Here is an 18227-nt window from a genome sequence, read left to right as displayed (position 1 = left end):
GGGCAAATGGTTGCTTAGAGCACCTAAGGAGACCAACCTGAAGACACAGGAGTTTGTAGACTGACTCTGTAATGATTTGAATTCCTAAGTGTGATATAGACATGGCAGAAGTCCCAAACTTCAAGTGACTACATATACTTGCAATGGGCATCTCAGTAGTAGTCAGTGTAAACCAAACTCTAGAACATTCTTGCCAAACACTGTACTCTGCTTAAGACCACGGAGCCTTTGCATGACCTACTCTGGCAGGAGTGAGTAGGCCCAATAAAGATTAATAATAAAAATGAATTTCTACTTTAAATCAAGAGATCATACTCTTGCCAACTACTGATTTATCATCTTTGAGAGTCACTTTTCTTGCCTACAAGGTAAGGTAATACACAATTAAGTTTCTATAAATCTATCCCTGAATATTAAAAAAATCAGAATTTTTAGATGAGTGACAGGTTTTTCATTTCCGCCGGATAAATTTTCAGAGGCGGCTTTTAGGATAAAAGCCACGGACTTATAGTTATAATAAATCTTTCAGCTCTGACCTCTTCACCTTCCCCTCACTCTTGTCTTGAAAGTATCTTGCAGTGAGTTACTTATAAGCAAAGGGCCCTCCAAGATTCTGGCAGAGAAAGATGGGAGAGAAATATCTGAGATTTTAGGTGAATATATAATATAGAACAAATTTGTATTAAAGTTTTTCAAGGTATTTTTAAAACTATTTTAATACTAGAAAAAATGCTCATTTTTTAAATTTAAATATGAGACCTGTGTACAATTTTAATAAAATCCCATCCATGAAAAAAAAATAAATAAAGGTGTTCTCTTTCCTATTTGTTTTTGTTTTCCTATGGGAGGCTAGAACAGACTGCTCTGCTCTCATCTGATTTGCTTGCCTACCTTGGACCTATCTTTTAAGACTTACTTCAGAAACTGTCTTCCTCTGGAAGTGCCCCTTGACTCGATGGTCTGGGCTGAATTCCCTTTGCTGTGTGCCCTTGCAGCAAACTGCTCTATATAGCACCAGATCTACCCTGTTGTCTTAACTAAGCAAGTTGCCTTCTCCAAGAAAATCATGATTTTTTTTTTTTAACAAAGCAAATTCCAAGGAGGATTGTGGTACACATTAAATTGATCTAATCTAGAAATTCACAGAGGGATGCAAAATTGTATTTGAATGGTGAAATAGTTAGGCATATACGCTTTGGAACCAGGCTGCATGGGATCAAATCTTGGGATCATCACTTGCTGTGTGACCTGGTGCATATTTAATCCCCTTGTAAGTATATTTCCCATAAGGTTATTTGTGAAAATTAAGTGAATATATATTTTATATACATAATATATTATAATTCATATTATATATACATATTTGTATATACATATATGATGCTGAGAATAGTGCCTACCACTCCTGACTATGCCTGCCACATAGTAACTCAATTATTACCTAAATTGAATACTATTTATATGGATAGTTCTAGAACTCTTCTGAGGACTCTGCAGAAGTATGGTGGTGTGGGAATAGTTAGTCCCTGGACCACAGCCCTCCTACTTTCTTTTCCCACCCCTAAGTTTGCCCAACACATGAAGGGTCTTGTGCACACACCTGTGTTCATTCTTCTTTTAACGGCTGCTCCTTGGACAACAGCCTAAAGATACGCCTGCCAGGGATATCTGGAGTCCACTCTAGAGTTGAGGGACTCAGAAAAGGGCCAGTGCTGGAGCTGAAATTCTTGGGTCCCTCATATCTGAAATGTGGTTTAAAAAAGGAAGTCAGGTTTTAGGTAGGCATAGCGCCTTGGCCCCTGGGACCCTCATTCCATGAGGAGGGTTGTGCCTGGAGAAAGACCAGGGTGAAATCCTCTAAATCACAGTGCCCAAGTTATTCCCCTCTTGCCTAAGTCTGAGAGTGGTACTGGTCTATGCTGTGGATTATTCACACCGAGTGAGACTACTGGTGCCAGTTGGTAGATTTAGTACCAAGCCTGGAATTTTCTTTGCTGAGCATGGTCCTTTTGTGGTATTTGTGAAATATTGTCAATCTACTTTGAGAACTTTCCCATGTGTGAGCAAAGATGTGAAATCCTTGACAATAGGAAGAATTATGATTTACCAGACTCTAGCTGGGACACTTCCCCTTTCTGGTTTCCAGCACATAGAGACATTGGCCTCTGGGAATGTTCTTCATCAGTTACAGAAAAATCTCAGTTTCTTCATAAATGCCAAGAATCCAGATTACAACAATGAAACAAATAAGGGACACAAAGTATAGTTTGTAAATACTAAAGGGGATAGAGAATTGTTTCTCTGTATTTTTTCTTCCTCTTTCCTTTCTTTTCTCAGCATTTGTGATAGGGATACTCTGAAAACTCCAAAAGCCTGGGAGAAATCTTTTTTCTTTTTTGAGACAGGGTTCCACTCTGTCATCCAGACTGGAGCACAGTGGAGTGATCATGGCTCACTGCAGCCTTGACCTCCTGGTTCAAGGTATCTCTCTGCCTCAGCCTCCTGAGTAGCTGGGACTCCAGGTGCACACCACCATGCCCAGCTAATTTTTAATAAAAAATTTTTTTTGTGTATGGTAATAGGGTCCTACTATGTTGTCCAGGCTGGTATCGAACTCCTGGGTTCAAGTGATCCTTCTGCCTTGGTGTCCCAAAATGCTGGGATTATAGGCATGAGCCACTGCCCCTGGCACACTTATTTTATTACTAGTAATCAGCAATATCTTTCTTGTAGGGAAGATTTAATTAATGAACTAAGTATGTATTGTTATTATTGCATTAAAAAAGGTAGAGTGGGCAGTTTCTATTTTATTTATTTTGTAGCTAGCTCAGGTTGAATTTGGAAAGTTGGTTCCTTTTTATAAAGTTCAGCTGCTTCTTCAACAAGAAGGAAAATGGAATCTTGGACCAACCAAAAAGAATTGATTTTGTTACCATTCATTATGCCACATCTGTTAGCAGTTTTAAGGGTGGTCTAACATACAAAGCTAGTGTGTCACTATTGTTTAAGAAGATGACTGTGTCTATAAAAATAAGCTAGACAATAAGAAATCTCTCCAAATTGAAAGTTAGGAAATTAAGAAACCCTTCTTGAGAGAATTGCCTTTGGGTGACAGGAGCTGTCTTATGTGGAGATGCTTGAGAAATTACCTGCCACCACTATGCACCCACCTCTGGCCCTTGCTCCAGGATGACTCATATCCAAAGGCCAAAGAAGGAGTATGACAGTTCAATCTTCTTTGCCTCTGGGTAGGACAATCTTTGCAATACAACTCATACTCCAGAACTCTCTGTGAGTGCAAGCTGAGGTCACCCTTCAGCTGATAACACACCTTTGCCCAGCTCCATCACTACCCAAACCTGCTTCTCTCACTCCCAGGTGCATTTCTTCTGAGAGCACTCCCTCCATAAACTACTTGCAGAGGAATCCTTATCTCAGACTTGGCTTTTGGAGAACCTGACCTGTTATGGTTTGACTGTGTCCCCACCCAAATCTCATCTTGAATTGTAGTTCCCATAATCCCCATGTGTCATGGGAGAGACCTGGTGGGAGGTAATTGAATCATGGGGGAGGTTACTTTCATGCTTTTTTTCCTGATAGTGAATGAGTTCTCATGAGATCTGATGGTGTGGGCTTTTCCCCTTTTGCTCAGTACTTCTTGTTGCCACCATGTGAAGAAGGACATCTTTGCTTGCCTTTTTGCCATGATTGTAAGTTTCCTGAGGCCTCCCAAGCAGTGCTGAACTGTGAGTCAATTAAATATATTTCCTTTATAAATTACCCAGTCTTGGGTATGTCTTTATTAGCAGCATGAGAATGGACTAATACATGACCTAACACTATATCCCAAGAGTAGTTCTAGAAAGCATACCCTAAGATTGGTATCCTGGAGTCAGATCATTTGGTGATAGCAATGAGAATCCTATACCTTGGAGAGGTGGAATTTCAACAGCCATTGAAATGTTGTAGCAATGCAATTACCAATAAATATATTTTCAATGAGCAGGTGGAAGGATATATACTAATTCATGCAACGTCTCTGCCCTCATAGAACATGTTGCTATTTAAAAATGAACTGTTTATAATTTTGTTTCTATATTTATTATTTGTTGGTTGGCAAAATGAAAACTCCCCAAATCAGGCTTGTCTATCTTGTTCACTGGTATTTCCCCAGCATCTGTGACAGTGCCTGACATTTAGTAGCTAATAGTATTGGTCACTAGTAGCACTAGTATTGGTCAGACTCTGAACAATACTTACTGATTAGCTACTAAATGCTAGGCACTGTCACAGATGCATGAATAAAAAAATTAGTGGAGAATTCTAAGGAAGGAAACACTGAAAAGAAGATTTGTTATTAGGAGTGAGGATCAAAGCATTTACTGATATAGCCCAGACGCTGACACCTGAAAGGTAACCATCCTGGAGTTCCCCCCTCCCCCTTGCACTACTTCTTGCCAGGTGATAGTATTTCACTTAGTAGAGGTAGGGAAATAGTCTCTAGCCTTTCAAAGGTAGAACCAAAACAGATGGTTTCTACCTCTATGGCATCACTCTTTGTCTTGTTAGCCTAACTCCATGTGTTTTCCATCTTGCAGAAATTTATTCAAATATGTAGTCCACTGAGACCCCAGGTGGTGAGGCAAACACATGCTCTTTCTACATTTGGACTTGAAGCCCCTCTAAACATTTAAAATTCTACAATAATTATACCTAATGTAATCATTACTTTGTCAAGGCTTTAAGCCTGCCATTTTATTTGTTGTTTTTTATTTGCTCTTTCTGTGTTTTTTTCTGTTTTCTTGTTCTTGCCTTCCTGTGGGTTACTTGAACATTTATTAGAATTCTGTCTTATCTGTAGTGCTTTTTGTATGTTTGTTTGTTTGTTTCTGAAATGGAGTCTTGCTCTTTCATCCACGCTGAAGTGCAGGGGTGCGATCTCGGCTCATTGCAACTTCTGCCTCCAGGATTCAAGCTTTTCTCCTGCCTCAGCCTTCCCAGGTAGCTGGGGCTACAGGCATGCACCACCATGCCCAGCTAATATTTGTACTTTTAGTAGAAACAGGGTTTGCCTTGTTGGCCAGGCTGGTCTCAACTCCCGACCTTGGGTGATCCACCCGCCTCAGCCTCCCAGAGTGCTGGAATTACAGGCATGAGCCACGGTGCCCAGCCAATAGTGTTTTGAAGTATATCTTTTTGTAGAGTTGCTCTAGGGGTTACATTGTATGGCATTATACGGTATGTTAGTAACTTATCACAGTTACTAGTGTCAACATTTTACCAGTTCAAACAAAGTATATAAAGGACTTCCTTGTATATCCCTTTACCCTCCTCTGTTTATACTACAATTGCCTTAAATATTTCCTTCACATGCATTTGGAGCTCAGGGGCATTAAAGTCTCAGCTATGGAAGAGGACTTTTCTGACTCCACACCTGTAGGAAGTTTGAGCCCTTTATTACACCTGGAGAGGGAGAAGCCTAGGATCTCCACTCAGACTTCGCTGGCGTCGTGGAGGTAAGGCCGTTTTTGTTGTTGTTGTTGTTGTTTCTTTTGTGTGTGTGTGTGTGTGTGTGTGCGCGCGTGGTGTTTAGGTAGACGAGAGCAATTATTGTCTAAAAGGTTTCTGTCTTGCTAGGTGACCTTTTCCTGGTATTTCGTCTAAAGATAGCAGACTGTAGTTGGGGCTTTTTTTTTTTTTTTTTTTTTTTTTTTTTTTTTTTTTTTTTTTTTTTTTTTTTTTTTTTTTTTTTTTTTTGGTATATACGCATTGGCATTTCTGTGTTGCTGGTTTCTTTCACTTCAAGTCTGAGATATCTGAGGCCAAAAGAAAACCTAGAGAGCTCAGCATGTCACTCCTTGACTCTGTCTTCTTCCTAGGCAGTCTGCCCACTCCTCTCCACTTTTTGTAGTCTTCTTATGGTGCTTTTCTATGTGATGTTCAGGGTTTTAGTTGTATTTAGTGGAAGGAAGAGGAAAAAGCACATCTACCCCATCTCCTTGTAAGTCTACTTTGTAGATTTTTATAATCTTCTAATGTTGACCCAAGTGATGGTATTACTATTAAAAATAAATAAAAAATAATACAGTGAAAGCAGTAAAAAGCATATAGGAGATACATGCTTACAAAATCAGATTAAGACATTTACCTATCTCAGAAGAAATTCATATAAAGTTTATACAATGAGGTTAAAGATAAAAAATATGAAGGGCATATCTAGAACATACATTCTCACAGGATTCCCAAGAAAAACCAGACTACTCCAGGTGGAGCATAAACAGTAGAACATACTTGACAATTCAGAAAATGCCCAAAATAAGTTGGTAAAAAAAGCCTGAAAAACAAACAATATCTGCAGGAATTTAAAAGAAAAATCAAATTTTAGCAGGGAGCCAACATTTTTCAGTTATTAAACTGGCTAAGAATTAAATTTGATGATATGCTAAGTTAGCTGAAGTATCAGAACTAGGCCCTTTCAAGCATTGCTATTGGTTGTGTAAATTGTTGCAAGATTTCTGGAGAATAATCTGGTAACATATATGAAAATTCCTAAAAATGTTTATTGTATCTGACCCAATTATGTTCTATTCCTGTATCTATAGGAAATAGTAAAAAGGTCTATTTAATGATTTAGCTCTAGTATGTCAGTTTTCTATATAATTGCAAAAAATTATATTAGTAAAATCTTTAGAAGTATTTACTGTGTATTAGGTACCTTCCTAAGCATTTTCTACCTATGAAATCATTTAATCCTTCCAATAATCTATGAGCTTGGTGACATTCTTATTCTCCTTTCAGAAATGAGGAGAATAGAGGCACAAAGGGATTAAGTAAACTGCTAGGATTTGACAGGCAGCAGATGGAGTGGTGAAATGTATGGACTTGGGGGCTGAGTCCATATATTTCACCACTCCTTCTGTTGCCAGTCTTGATAACATCTATATAATGATTTATTATGCAACATCTATATAATGATTTATTATGTCCTCACCAAAATAATGCACATGTTGGTATTTAAAATATAAAAATATTCTAAATTTGTTTTTAATGGAAGGCTGTCAGATTAGTAAATAATGCAAAAGAATCTTAGAAAAAAATCTAAGTGTAGATTTTTGAAGTGTAAAATCTAGGTGTAAACTATTTATGTCAAAGAATTAATGATTTTTCCTTTAGGGCTGTGTTGTTCTGGAATCATGTTGTTGGTTGTGTTATAAATATAATGAATTACCTGTTAATGCCGTCTGGGGAAGTGCCAGATAAGTTCAGTTACTGCAATAAGAAAATAGATCTTTCATAAGAATAACTAAATTTTCTCAGAACTTCTCCAAAATTGGATGAGTAGATGGCTACTTTCTTCCAAAACTGTCTCAAGTATACAAAAATTAAAAACTAGTTTCATACAGCTTTGCAAAGCTTATTAAAAACAGGTAGACAGTTATAGAAACAGAGATAAAGATGTTTTCTCTAAAATATTTGAGGTTTATTATTTTAAAATGTCTTAAAAATTGTGTTTCCTCAATTCCTCAAATAATTGAGAGTTAATCTACCAATTGATACAGCAGTCTCATTTCCTTTGGTATACACTTAAAGGAAAATCATTCTACCAAAAGACACATTGTACCCATATGTTCATTGCAACAGTATCTACCATAGCAATGACACGGAATCAACACAGTTGCCTATCAGTGGTTGATTGGATAAGCTAAATGTGGTACATATACACTGTGGAATACTATGCAGCCACAAAAAGAACAAAATCATGTCCTTTGCAGGAAAATGAACACAGAAACAGAAAACAAATACTGAATGTTCTCAAGCATAAGTGGAAGTTAAACACTGAGTACACATGGGCATGAAGATGGGAACAAAAGACACTGGGGAATACAAGAAGGGGGAGGTCTTTGAAGAAGGGATGCAAGGGTTGAAAAACCTATCCATTGGGTACTATGCTCACAACAGGTTCAGTTGTACCACAAACATCAGCACCACACAATATGTCCACATAACACACCTGCTCATGTAATCCCTGAATCAAGAGTGAAAGTTGGGGGAAAAAAAAAGAATATCATACTCTCTGCCTCCAAAAAAGTGTTTCCTCAGGCATTTCCTAGTCATCTTTGCTTTGTTCTTAGAAATGAAATTTATTTGCGGTTTTTTGCTCAGTGTCATTTCTTTGTAAGTCTTTGACTCATCTTTGATCGGTTTATTCATTATTGCCTGTCACTTCTGAGGGTACTTTGGGAATGGACTGAAATAAGGTAGTTGCTTTTTTAGGTTGCTGTAAACAAAACAACCAAGTGATGTCAGACAGAATGATTCTGAGAGTCTCCTGAGAAGGTTATCTAAGTCACCTTCTGATCTTAAGTCATAAAGTGACTTAAATGAGTGAAGAGAAGTAAATACATAACACTAACAAAATTTCTTAAGATTCTTAAATATAATGCATGCCAATAATTTTAAAAATCAAGATAGCAGAAGTGTAGGTGACTTTAAATTATGTTTTATCCATACTTGAGTAAAGCATCAATTGAAATAAGAAGCAGCATCACAGTAACCACCACGGTGTCAACATGGCTAAAACGGAAAGTCAGAAAGCAGTGTCATGCCAACACTTCTAATTTTAATCACAGCTCTAAATAGTCAAGAACACACCCAGAAAATGACAGTGTGTATCTAAGTCTGGGTTTTTTTCTGTGGTGACATCTCTCTGACATAACCTTAGGTAGTGCAGGTGGTTTCTCTTCTTACAGACAAAATTCTATATACAGTGTATACTTTCCGAGACTGTGGTTTAAAAGAGCAGTGCTGGCCAGTTGCATAATTACAGGTCTGATGATGAAGGTTGTAAGAAAAACTATCCCTGTTGAATCTCTTAGAAGTTTTTAATTAAGAGGGATCCCATAAAGAAGACATGTAATGGCTTACATGTAAAGGCTTGCCTTGATTTTGCTTCATTCAGATGACATGACCTTTTAGAAGGCAAGGTAAACATCTGGACACACATAAATCTTTGTTTATAATGATAAGAAATGCACTGGCAAAGATTTAAAAAAATATATCAGACCCCCACCCCTATGAGTCTTTCCTTTGATGTAGTTTCTGACCTTCCAGTATGTAATGACTCAGTACTGAAGGCCATATGCGAGTGGTGAGTGGTTTCTCTGGTGATCTATACCAAAATAAAGGCTTATAAGTGTGCCTGTCTTGGTCACTGTGCTACTTAAATAGACCTGAAATGAGTAAAAGAAGAGTTCCTGAAATACACTAGCTGTAAAGCTTTGACTCCACCAAAACAGGGATACAGCCTCTTCACAATAAAGAACACTTTGGTTAAAATGATGGAATGAGCTCCATATCACGTTCTCCTCTCCTAAATTCTCATGGAGTGATACATAAACCATGTGGAAAAGGAAACAGCCAATCAGAGCTGCAAATCAGGAATGGGTAACAGATAAATACAGCCCATTTGCAGCTGGGGAATTTCTGCCAGCTCTGATGAGAATGGGCGAGGGTAGTGAAAACTATTAAAATGGAAACAATCTACCCACTTCAGAATAAGTACATATGTCAGCAGTGTGTGCATTTGCATTGGAGAGGCTCTGAGACTCCTCTTTGGTATGAAGGTGACACCAAGCTCAAAGTAGTTTTCAGCTTTGCTTTTAGATCAAGCAGAAAGCCTAGTACTGAGGAGGAGAATCTGAAGCTATCATCCATAACAGATAGTTAGAAACATGAGTGTCAAGTTGGGGAGAGAGGTTTGAGCTAAAAGTAAAAAAATCTCAGCATACAGGTGGTACTTATAGCCTTGCAACCAGAAGAGGTCACTAGGGATGATTACAGATAAAAGGGAGATGTCACCCAAGGATTGAGGTGTGGGTTGTTCCAACATTAAGAAACAGAGAGGGGAAAAAAGAAGTCTGGAGACAAAGAAGACTAAGAAGGAGTGAACTGGTAACTCCTAAACTATTTCAACTATTCTAGAGAGGTCTCTTGATGAACATGGTAGCCTGAACCTTTTCCTTTCCCCTCAAGATTTCACTGATATGACAGTAAATGTATATGAATAAGAATCAATCTATGTACATGCTGAAAACAATCCAAGTGCCATCACTTTGATAAATATCAAAAAGCAGAAAGTATCTTAGTGTTCATATCCATGGAAAATACAAGGCACAGGAAAAAGTAAATTGCAGCAGCTTGCAATTCACACAAGCCAAGCATCAGGGGAGGAGAGATATGATTTCACATGTATAAAGTCTCCATGCTCTGAGTCAGCAAATATATATATAGAGAGGGGCTGTGGGCTGTCAATCGGGATGGTCAACTAGCAGATTGTGTATAGAGAAGGTGAACCAAGAGGCTTCATGTCTATCCCCGTGAACTGTTATCTGAATAGATCAAATTTTCCTTAGAAAGGTCCTTGGTGTGAGTTGGAGGGGTCCTAGGTGGGAGGCAATACAGCAAATGAAGAGAATATCATACTCTTTTGGGTAATGGAAGCAGTGAAGCAATAGCAAGTACTCTCCCTGGGAGTGAAATATGTCAGAATATTGTATCTCAGAGTATAATCTTTCATCATTCTGGAACTGTGGGGATTCTGACTCAGACTGCCTATACTTCCTCTGAGGCACTAAATCAGAGCCCAGAGATAGCTATCCCATGGAAAAGAGGTCATGCTGGGTAAATATACCAACAAAACCACAAAGGAACCCCACTCCTACTACCAAGACTAACCAGAGCAACTCTTCATTTGTAATAATGTGTGATAAAAAAATCATCAAAATCATTTTTGGAAAAAAAGGCATGAAAGAAGAGAGGCAGAAGAAAGAAGAAAAGTAAAACAATGCCAGGAAGAGAAGCAGGTGTAAAACTTTTGTGATTTTAAAAATATTTCCACCATAAAATAGAGGAAATAAGAATTAATGTATGTAAAATTTATCTTATTAAATTAAAATAATGGAATACCATTGTTTGGCAATGCATAAATACATAATCACATAATTGCAGATGTTTTATTTTTGTTTTTTGATGTTTAGAATCAACCTATTAGTCAAAGTACCTAAATCTTAATTTGTTATATAACAAAATGCAAATATTACAGATTCATAGAAATGAACATATGGTTAACAGCATAGAAGTAGGTGTATAGTTGACTGATGGTGAGAGTAGAGAGCAGGGAGAAGTGATGGAGAGAATTTTGATGCTCTAATTTTATCTAGCATAATCTAGAATCAGTATGTAACCTTTATTTAGAAATATTTGTGAAAGTTGTGATAAACAATACAGCACTAGAAGTTAACACATCTCAGGAAAAGGAAAGGGAGTTTGAGTAAGACTTTTGTAACCTGTCCATCTTTTATGAAGGGAGTTATTTCATATTTTTGAAAATTGATCAAAAGGAGAAATGCAAACCTATTTGTTAGAATTGCACTGGTAATTACCAGAAGAACTAACACTACAAATGGTTGAAGTGGTTAGAACTTAGGCTAGGACTAGAGATGAAAAGGAAGAAGAGAACTTTTATTTTTTTATATTTGTACCCTCTGGTGAGTTTTTTTAATGACATTTTTTATGTATTTCATAAATAACAATTATTTAAAAATAAACTAACCAAGATTATAGAGAAAAACGCCTAAGTTTTTCTAACACAATGCTAATACAAATGCTAATGCCAATACAAAACTCAGAGAAGAAAATGATAAACTTTGAATTTTATGAACTTATTAATATTGATACAAATATATGTTAATAAATTTGGTAGTTAAGTAAAAGATTGATGTGATTCACCCAAAAAGTTTATTCCTAGAAATCAAGGCTATCTCAACATTAGGAAATAACTTCATACAATTCTACATATTAACAAATCACTTAGGAAAAAAATCCACAATCATTTGAATAGACAGAAAAGTCAATGTTCTTTTCTGATTGGTAAAACCTATAATAAAAGACAAATAGAAGTCTATATTTTTGACATGATAGAAGTAGTTGAAACATATCACAAAATTTAACTCCTCAATATATAAAGTGCTCTTAAAAAGCAACAAGAAATACATCCAGTAGAAAAATAATAGTAGAAGGGAAATCACCAGACAAGTATCCTCAAAAAATTAAAAATGTTAAATTATTATTTATAGAAATGTAAGTGTAAGCTATGAAATAACTTTAAGCTATTATATTGGCAATGATTAAAATGCTATACTCAGTATTGGTGAGGCTGAAGTAAATGGGCTCTCTTATCTGACTAGGAGAGGTATATGTTAATAAAATAATTCAGGAAGGTAACTTTTTAATATATTAAAAATAATTAAAAGTACATTTATCCTTTGATCTACAAATTTGACATCTATAAGTTATAGCTAAAAAAACCACTTAAGATAAATGCTTACAAAATTTAGCAACCAGAAAACATTACATTTTCTAATGGATAAATAGAAATAAACCAAATGTCTAACAATAGAATAATAGATATGTCAATTATGATAAATTTTTATAATATACTATTCAACCATCAGAATTAATGTTGCACATGAATACTTGTTCATATGGAAGATGTTTAAGATATATTAAGCGATAAAGCAAGGCTCAAAGTAATGTAACAGTATGATCTTGTTTTTGTTTAAATTATCTCTTTATCTATCATCTATCTATCTATTTACCTACCTACCAACCTACCTACCTAACTACCTACCTACTTATCTGAAAAGGACTAGAAGAATATTTGTTTTGATGTTAATGTTAATTACCACTGGCTGGTGTTTTTTTTAATTGTTTACTATGATTATATATTATATATTCTTGTATATTATTGCATATTATTTTTCTTTTCAAACAATGTATTTCTTTTTCAAGAAAAAAAGCAAATGTTATTTTAAGGTAAAGTAAGTATATATGTTATCTCTTGTGTAAAGTATGAAAAAGGCTTGATATTCTTTTTATAAGATCAATCCCACAATTCAATTAGAAAATGAACACAGTAGAAAAATGGGCTGTAGACAACTGCCATAGTAAAAACTGTTAATGACCTAAGAACAAGAAAAATTCAACCTGATTATTATTTAAAAAATAGAATTAAAAGGAGATTATCTTTTCTATAACCAAAGAGACAAAAGATTTCTAAAAAACAGAAAATTAATTCTCTATGAAAGCAAATGTTTAGGGCTATGAGATCTCTTGTACAATGTAGAAATGGGAGTAAGATTTCTACAGAATAGGAAACCACATAACCAAAGTGTTAATGTTGTGCATGCCATTTGGTCTAGACATTTCCTTTCTCTGAATTTGCATAAAAAGAAATGTGGACATGTACAAATAAGGATGTTAATTACAGCATTTTTTATAATGATGAAAATTGGAAAAAACCTAAATGTTAAAAAATACAAGATAAATTAGCCAAATTACAGTATATGAATAAAATAGAATATTATTCTGAAATTAAATTGGATTTTTAGAAGAATATTCAATGATGTGTAAGAGGTTCATAATATTACTGTAAAATGAAAAGAAAGTGTTCTTTTTCTCCTCCCCCACAATACCAGAGAATATGTTTTTGGGTGTCATATGCAAAATACTCTAGCATCTTACCATGTTTGGTATTTGACCACTAAAAATGACTGCTGGTGCCTTACCGATGTCTGTCCTGGCACTTGGTAACAGTGACGCTGTGAGTGTCTCTCTTTTGTCTACCTTTTTGAATTCATATAATGATTCTACTCTGAATCTTTATGTAAAAAATACAATATTGGTGAATAATGCATCTATATTCCTGTGATCCAGAACATTAGATCAAGCACTTAGGGAATAAGTTAGTGATCTTAACTTGAAAATGCAGTTAGAACTTGTGAAAAAATAAATATGTTATCTATTAAATGTTTTGATTAACTTAAATGATAATGCTGAAGTACACTTTTTTGCTATTCATTAAAAAGAGTTAGGAAGGGTTGGAGGTGGTAGCTCATGCCTGTAGAACGTTGGGAGGCTAAAGCGGGTGATCACGAGGTCAGGAGATCAAGACCAGCCTGACCAACATGGTGAAACCTCGTCTCTACTAAAAATGCAAAAAATTAGCTGGGTGTGGTGGCACATGCCTGTAGTTCCAGCTACTTGGGAGGCTGAGGCAGGAGAATCACTTGAACCTGGGAGGTGGAGATGGCAGTGAGCTCAGATTGTGCCACTGCACTCCAGCCTGGGTGACAGAGGGAGACCCTGTCTCAAAANAAAAAAAAAAAAAAAAAAAAAAAGGACTTAGTAAGTTAAGAGGATAAAAAGTATAGTGTGTGTTTGAAACTACATGCAAATTACAAATCACCTCCACATAGTTACTGAGGTTCAATTATTGCTTCTATAATGTACAGAGGCTCCACAGTGTGGTGGTTGAGAATTTGGCCTTTTTTGGTCAAAAAGTAGGCTCTATTGCTGTGTGCGCTTGTGCTGGTTGCACAATCTCTCTGTGACTGTTTCCTCACTTAAAAAAATGTATGTAATGATAGTACCAACATTACAGGGATGTTGCAAGGTTGACATTCATATGTTTAAAGCCCTCAGAATATATATGGTAAGATTTCAGTAAATGCTAGCTGATATTATAATTCTTATGATTATTATTTCTACATTTTCTGTCAGCCTGACTTCTATGTCTGTCTTTTACAACGAAACTTTATCAGCGGAGAAAGCCCAAAGCTGTCTTTGAATTTTGCAGAGCATATGTGCACCATCTAAAATAAGCCATGGATAGCTACGCTAAAGTTCTAGACTTGCTGGTGGCCCTCTCCAGCTTTTCTGCTTTGTTGGCATCTTGACTTTCTGTTTTGGACACACGCTGCAACTTTGTTCTTCATTAAGTTCTTTGGAGGACAGTATCAGTTTTGGACTTAGAATCGTGACTTTTAGCTGAAGCACTTCTCTAGGTCTCAGTCCTAAATTCTGACCTCACTGTTTATGAATCAGAACTGTGAATAATGACCGCCTTATTGTCGTTGTAGCCTATGGAATCTGCTCAGGCCTGAAATGAGAGGAAGTCCAGATAATAGACAAGTGGGAAATGGTAGAGCTTGAGTCATTGGCTCTTAGGTGGAAGGGAAGAGGATGGCAGCAGGAGGATGTTAGCAAGTGAAACTAATAGAATATTGATGAAAGAGAGGGCAAACTCTAGGACAATTTCTACATTTTTGGAAGAGACTACATTTTGCCTGGAGAGACTGAGTAAGAAATGGCAGGTTTCCCACTAAAGATGTCAAGTTGTTACATGAGGCAGATTTGGGGATTTCAGGCAGAGTTTTCCAGCAGACGGTGAAAATCTACTTTCAAGAATTCACACCGTTTCTCCATTGCCCTAACTACCAATTAGTTTGAATTAAGATAAGCTGGTATAGAGCAGACTGTTATTTTCTCTTCCCTGTCTGTTTTTCAGGATAATTTGGGTTCATGCTATATCAGAAATAAACCGAGATCATGAATGAATTTCAATAAAGATGTATTGTGTGAGAGTCCACTGAGAAATCTGAACCTCCGGGAATCTGAGTTCCAGAGCTTTTTTTTTTTTAAATCATGAAATGCAACAAAATCAGTTAGTATGTCATGCAGAACGTTGTTAAGCAGAGCTATATTAATTCTACAGCCAACTGAATTGGTTTCTAAAAGGAATAAGATATCAGAATGCACAAAAATATCAGTCTTGAAATAACTCAGAGCCACAAGTGTATCTCGTGAAATCCCATATATAAACTGGTTTAAGAGATTTAAATAGACTCTATTAATAATATTAATGTGAGAATTTTGAAATGTGTGGCTTTGAAGGCAAATACAGAAGAAAATACTAATACTTTGCAAAAGGCATACATATATCAATCTATGATGTTATTTAAAATGTTATTGTTTCTGCCAGAGTGTTTATTATATGAATGAACTAAAAGGAAAAAACTAGCTAAATAACTAAAAAAGGACAGAAGTCCTGGAAAGAAGAAGAAATAAAAACTAAAGCAGTGAAAAATATACCAATACAATTTTTAAAGGGAAAGGTAAATCAGTAAGATACAAAAACTTGTTTCAAGAAAACTGGAGAAATAAAATAAGCAGATTTAATTCAGGACAAGTACATAGAGAGGAAAACTTTTAAAGGAGGGGTACAGGACAGAAAAGGTGATTCAGAGTCACAGCCCTGCTGATTTTCTGTTTAATTCCTTAGAAATCCTCTATCAATAAAATATAACCACAACTCTGCAGAATACAAACAAATATAAAATTATGCATTAAAAGCAAGAAAGATTTGATGAAACACTAAGACTTGTCTTTGGGTGGAGAGAGAATGAATGGCTTTTCCTTTTTTTTATTTTTCTGTATTTCACCTGAGTGTCTTAGATGAAGATTAAGCTACTTTCCCAATGGACAGGAATTAACTCTATTAAAAAATGAAGCTCTGAATCCCATTTTCATATGAAAATTTAATACAGCAGAGCTTTACTCTGTGACCAGCTAATTTGGAAACTGAACAGGATGACATTCTTTCCTGTGCAGTGTGTATTACAAACCTTCATGAAGAAGAATAGTTGTCTCCATTATCTGACACATTTCCTAGCCTGTGTTTCCAATCACTGACTTTCAATGGGTCCATCTACCACACGGGTTTTGCACTGTCTTTGCTCTTCCTGGGAAACAAACAACAGGGTACTCATGTCTACTCTTACTTTTTCCTATGTGGGTCTTGTTGGGCCTCTGGTGTAGGATTCCCCTGGCTCACAGAGTCTGAGAGGAAACTGCAGCATTTTATTTGAACATCTTCAACCTTAGACACTCACAGTTCCCTCTGCCCTCTCACACATGCGTTCCAGAATTCGGTGAATACTGGCGAAACTGGGTCTGTCTGCAGGCAGCTTGCTCCAACACAGACGCATTAGATTGTACAGCTCCATTGGGCAGTTCTCAGGGCAGGAGAGGATGTTGCCATCTCGCACGTAGTAAATGACCTCCTCATGGGCCATCCCATAGTAGGGCTGCAGGCCATAGGAGAAGATCTCCCAAAGGACAACACCATAGGCCCACACATCAGACTCTGTAGTATAGCGGTTATAAAAAATGGACTCTGGTGGCATCCAACGGATAGGGATAGCATCGTTTTCATTAGCTTTGTAGTAGTCTGCTGAGTAGATGTTTCTGGAGAGGCCAAAGTCAGCAATTTTCACCACCATGTTCTCGCCCACCAGGCAGTTCCTGGTGGCTAAATCTCGGTGAACAAACTTACGTTCTGAGAGGTAAGCCATGCCAGCGGCCACCTGCCTGGCAATGCAAAGCTGCTCAGCACAGGAGAGGGGTGGGGGTCCAGGACTGGAGACCCGAGCCCTCATAGACAAGTCACTGTGGCTGAGGCTGCACACGGTGTGAGGGGACATGCTGCGGAGGAACTCATTGAGGTCTCCATAGGCCATGTATTCAAAGAGCAGGCACATCGGCTTCCCGACAGCACACACGCCTGGAACCAAAAGACCATCCTCTGTTAGTCTCGGTTTCTACAATGACACAGTGGAAAGAGCACTCCAAAAGCAAGTGACCAGGTCAGAACATATGAAGCCCTGTTTTTTTCTGTTGTTGTTGTTGTCAGTTTTTCTTTTCCTTCTTTTTTTTTTTTTACATTTATATCCTTTTATCCACAACACAAAAGGAATCTCAGCTAGGAAATGCACTCAGGGTAGTGAGGTTTCTGTCCCTTGGCTGAAGTTTTTGAGGACTTCCAGCACAGCGCTGTTGTCCTGGGCACTTGTCATAAGTACATCATACCTGGTGCATCAAGTACATGGTGTATCAATTTTTTGGAGCGACTCTTCTCTCTGAAATCTGGAGACCCTGGTTTTTGGTTGACACACCCTAGTTGAACCCTGACCCTGATTCTCTGCCTAAATATCTCCTATTTGCCTTTAAGATTCAGTTTATTTATCATTCTCCCTAGGGTGCCTCAGCTCCTGACCCTTCCAGTAACTGTTTGATTTTCCTACCATCATCCTTTAACAGAGGACTTACCATCCTATTTTATAATCATTTGACTATTTCAGGGGGCTTCTTCTCAACATTTTAATACTTTGAAAGGAGAGATTGCACCTTATTCTTCTTTAAAAATTCCCCACACCTGCCACCTGTCTGGCAGAGCAAATACCGCATAATGTTTGGTGATTTAATTTATGAATGGATGCGTGCTCCCAGTGTGTGATGTCATTGCCGTCTGTTTCTGTTTACTTCTCTGA

At 36.9% G+C, this 18227-nt stretch overlaps 1 protein-coding gene across 7 annotated transcripts in view; it reads right to left on the bottom strand.

Moving 5' to 3' along the window:
- Positions 1-16051: 16051 nt before the first annotated feature.
- Positions 16052-18227, bottom strand: part of MUSK (muscle associated receptor tyrosine kinase) — a 121999-nt gene continuing 119823 nt past the window's right edge. For all 7 annotated transcript variants that reach the window (XM_017503376.2, XM_017503375.2, XM_017503377.2 and 4 more), the window contains one exon: positions 16052-17461. In XM_017503376.2, the coding sequence (XP_017358865.1) occupies positions 16779-17461 (683 nt within the window). In that variant the 3' untranslated portion in view covers positions 16052-16778. The remainder of the gene's footprint in view (positions 17462-18227) is intronic.

The sequence above is a fragment of the Cebus imitator genome, unplaced genomic scaffold, assembly GCF_001604975.1.
Source record: "Cebus imitator isolate Cc_AM_T3 unplaced genomic scaffold, Cebus_imitator-1.0 Scaffold310, whole genome shotgun sequence".
In the NCBI taxonomy this organism is placed as follows: domain Eukaryota; kingdom Metazoa; phylum Chordata; class Mammalia; order Primates; family Cebidae; genus Cebus; species Cebus imitator.
Note: the sequence above shows the minus strand (reverse complement) of the source record. Positions and strands in the feature narration are given on the sequence as shown.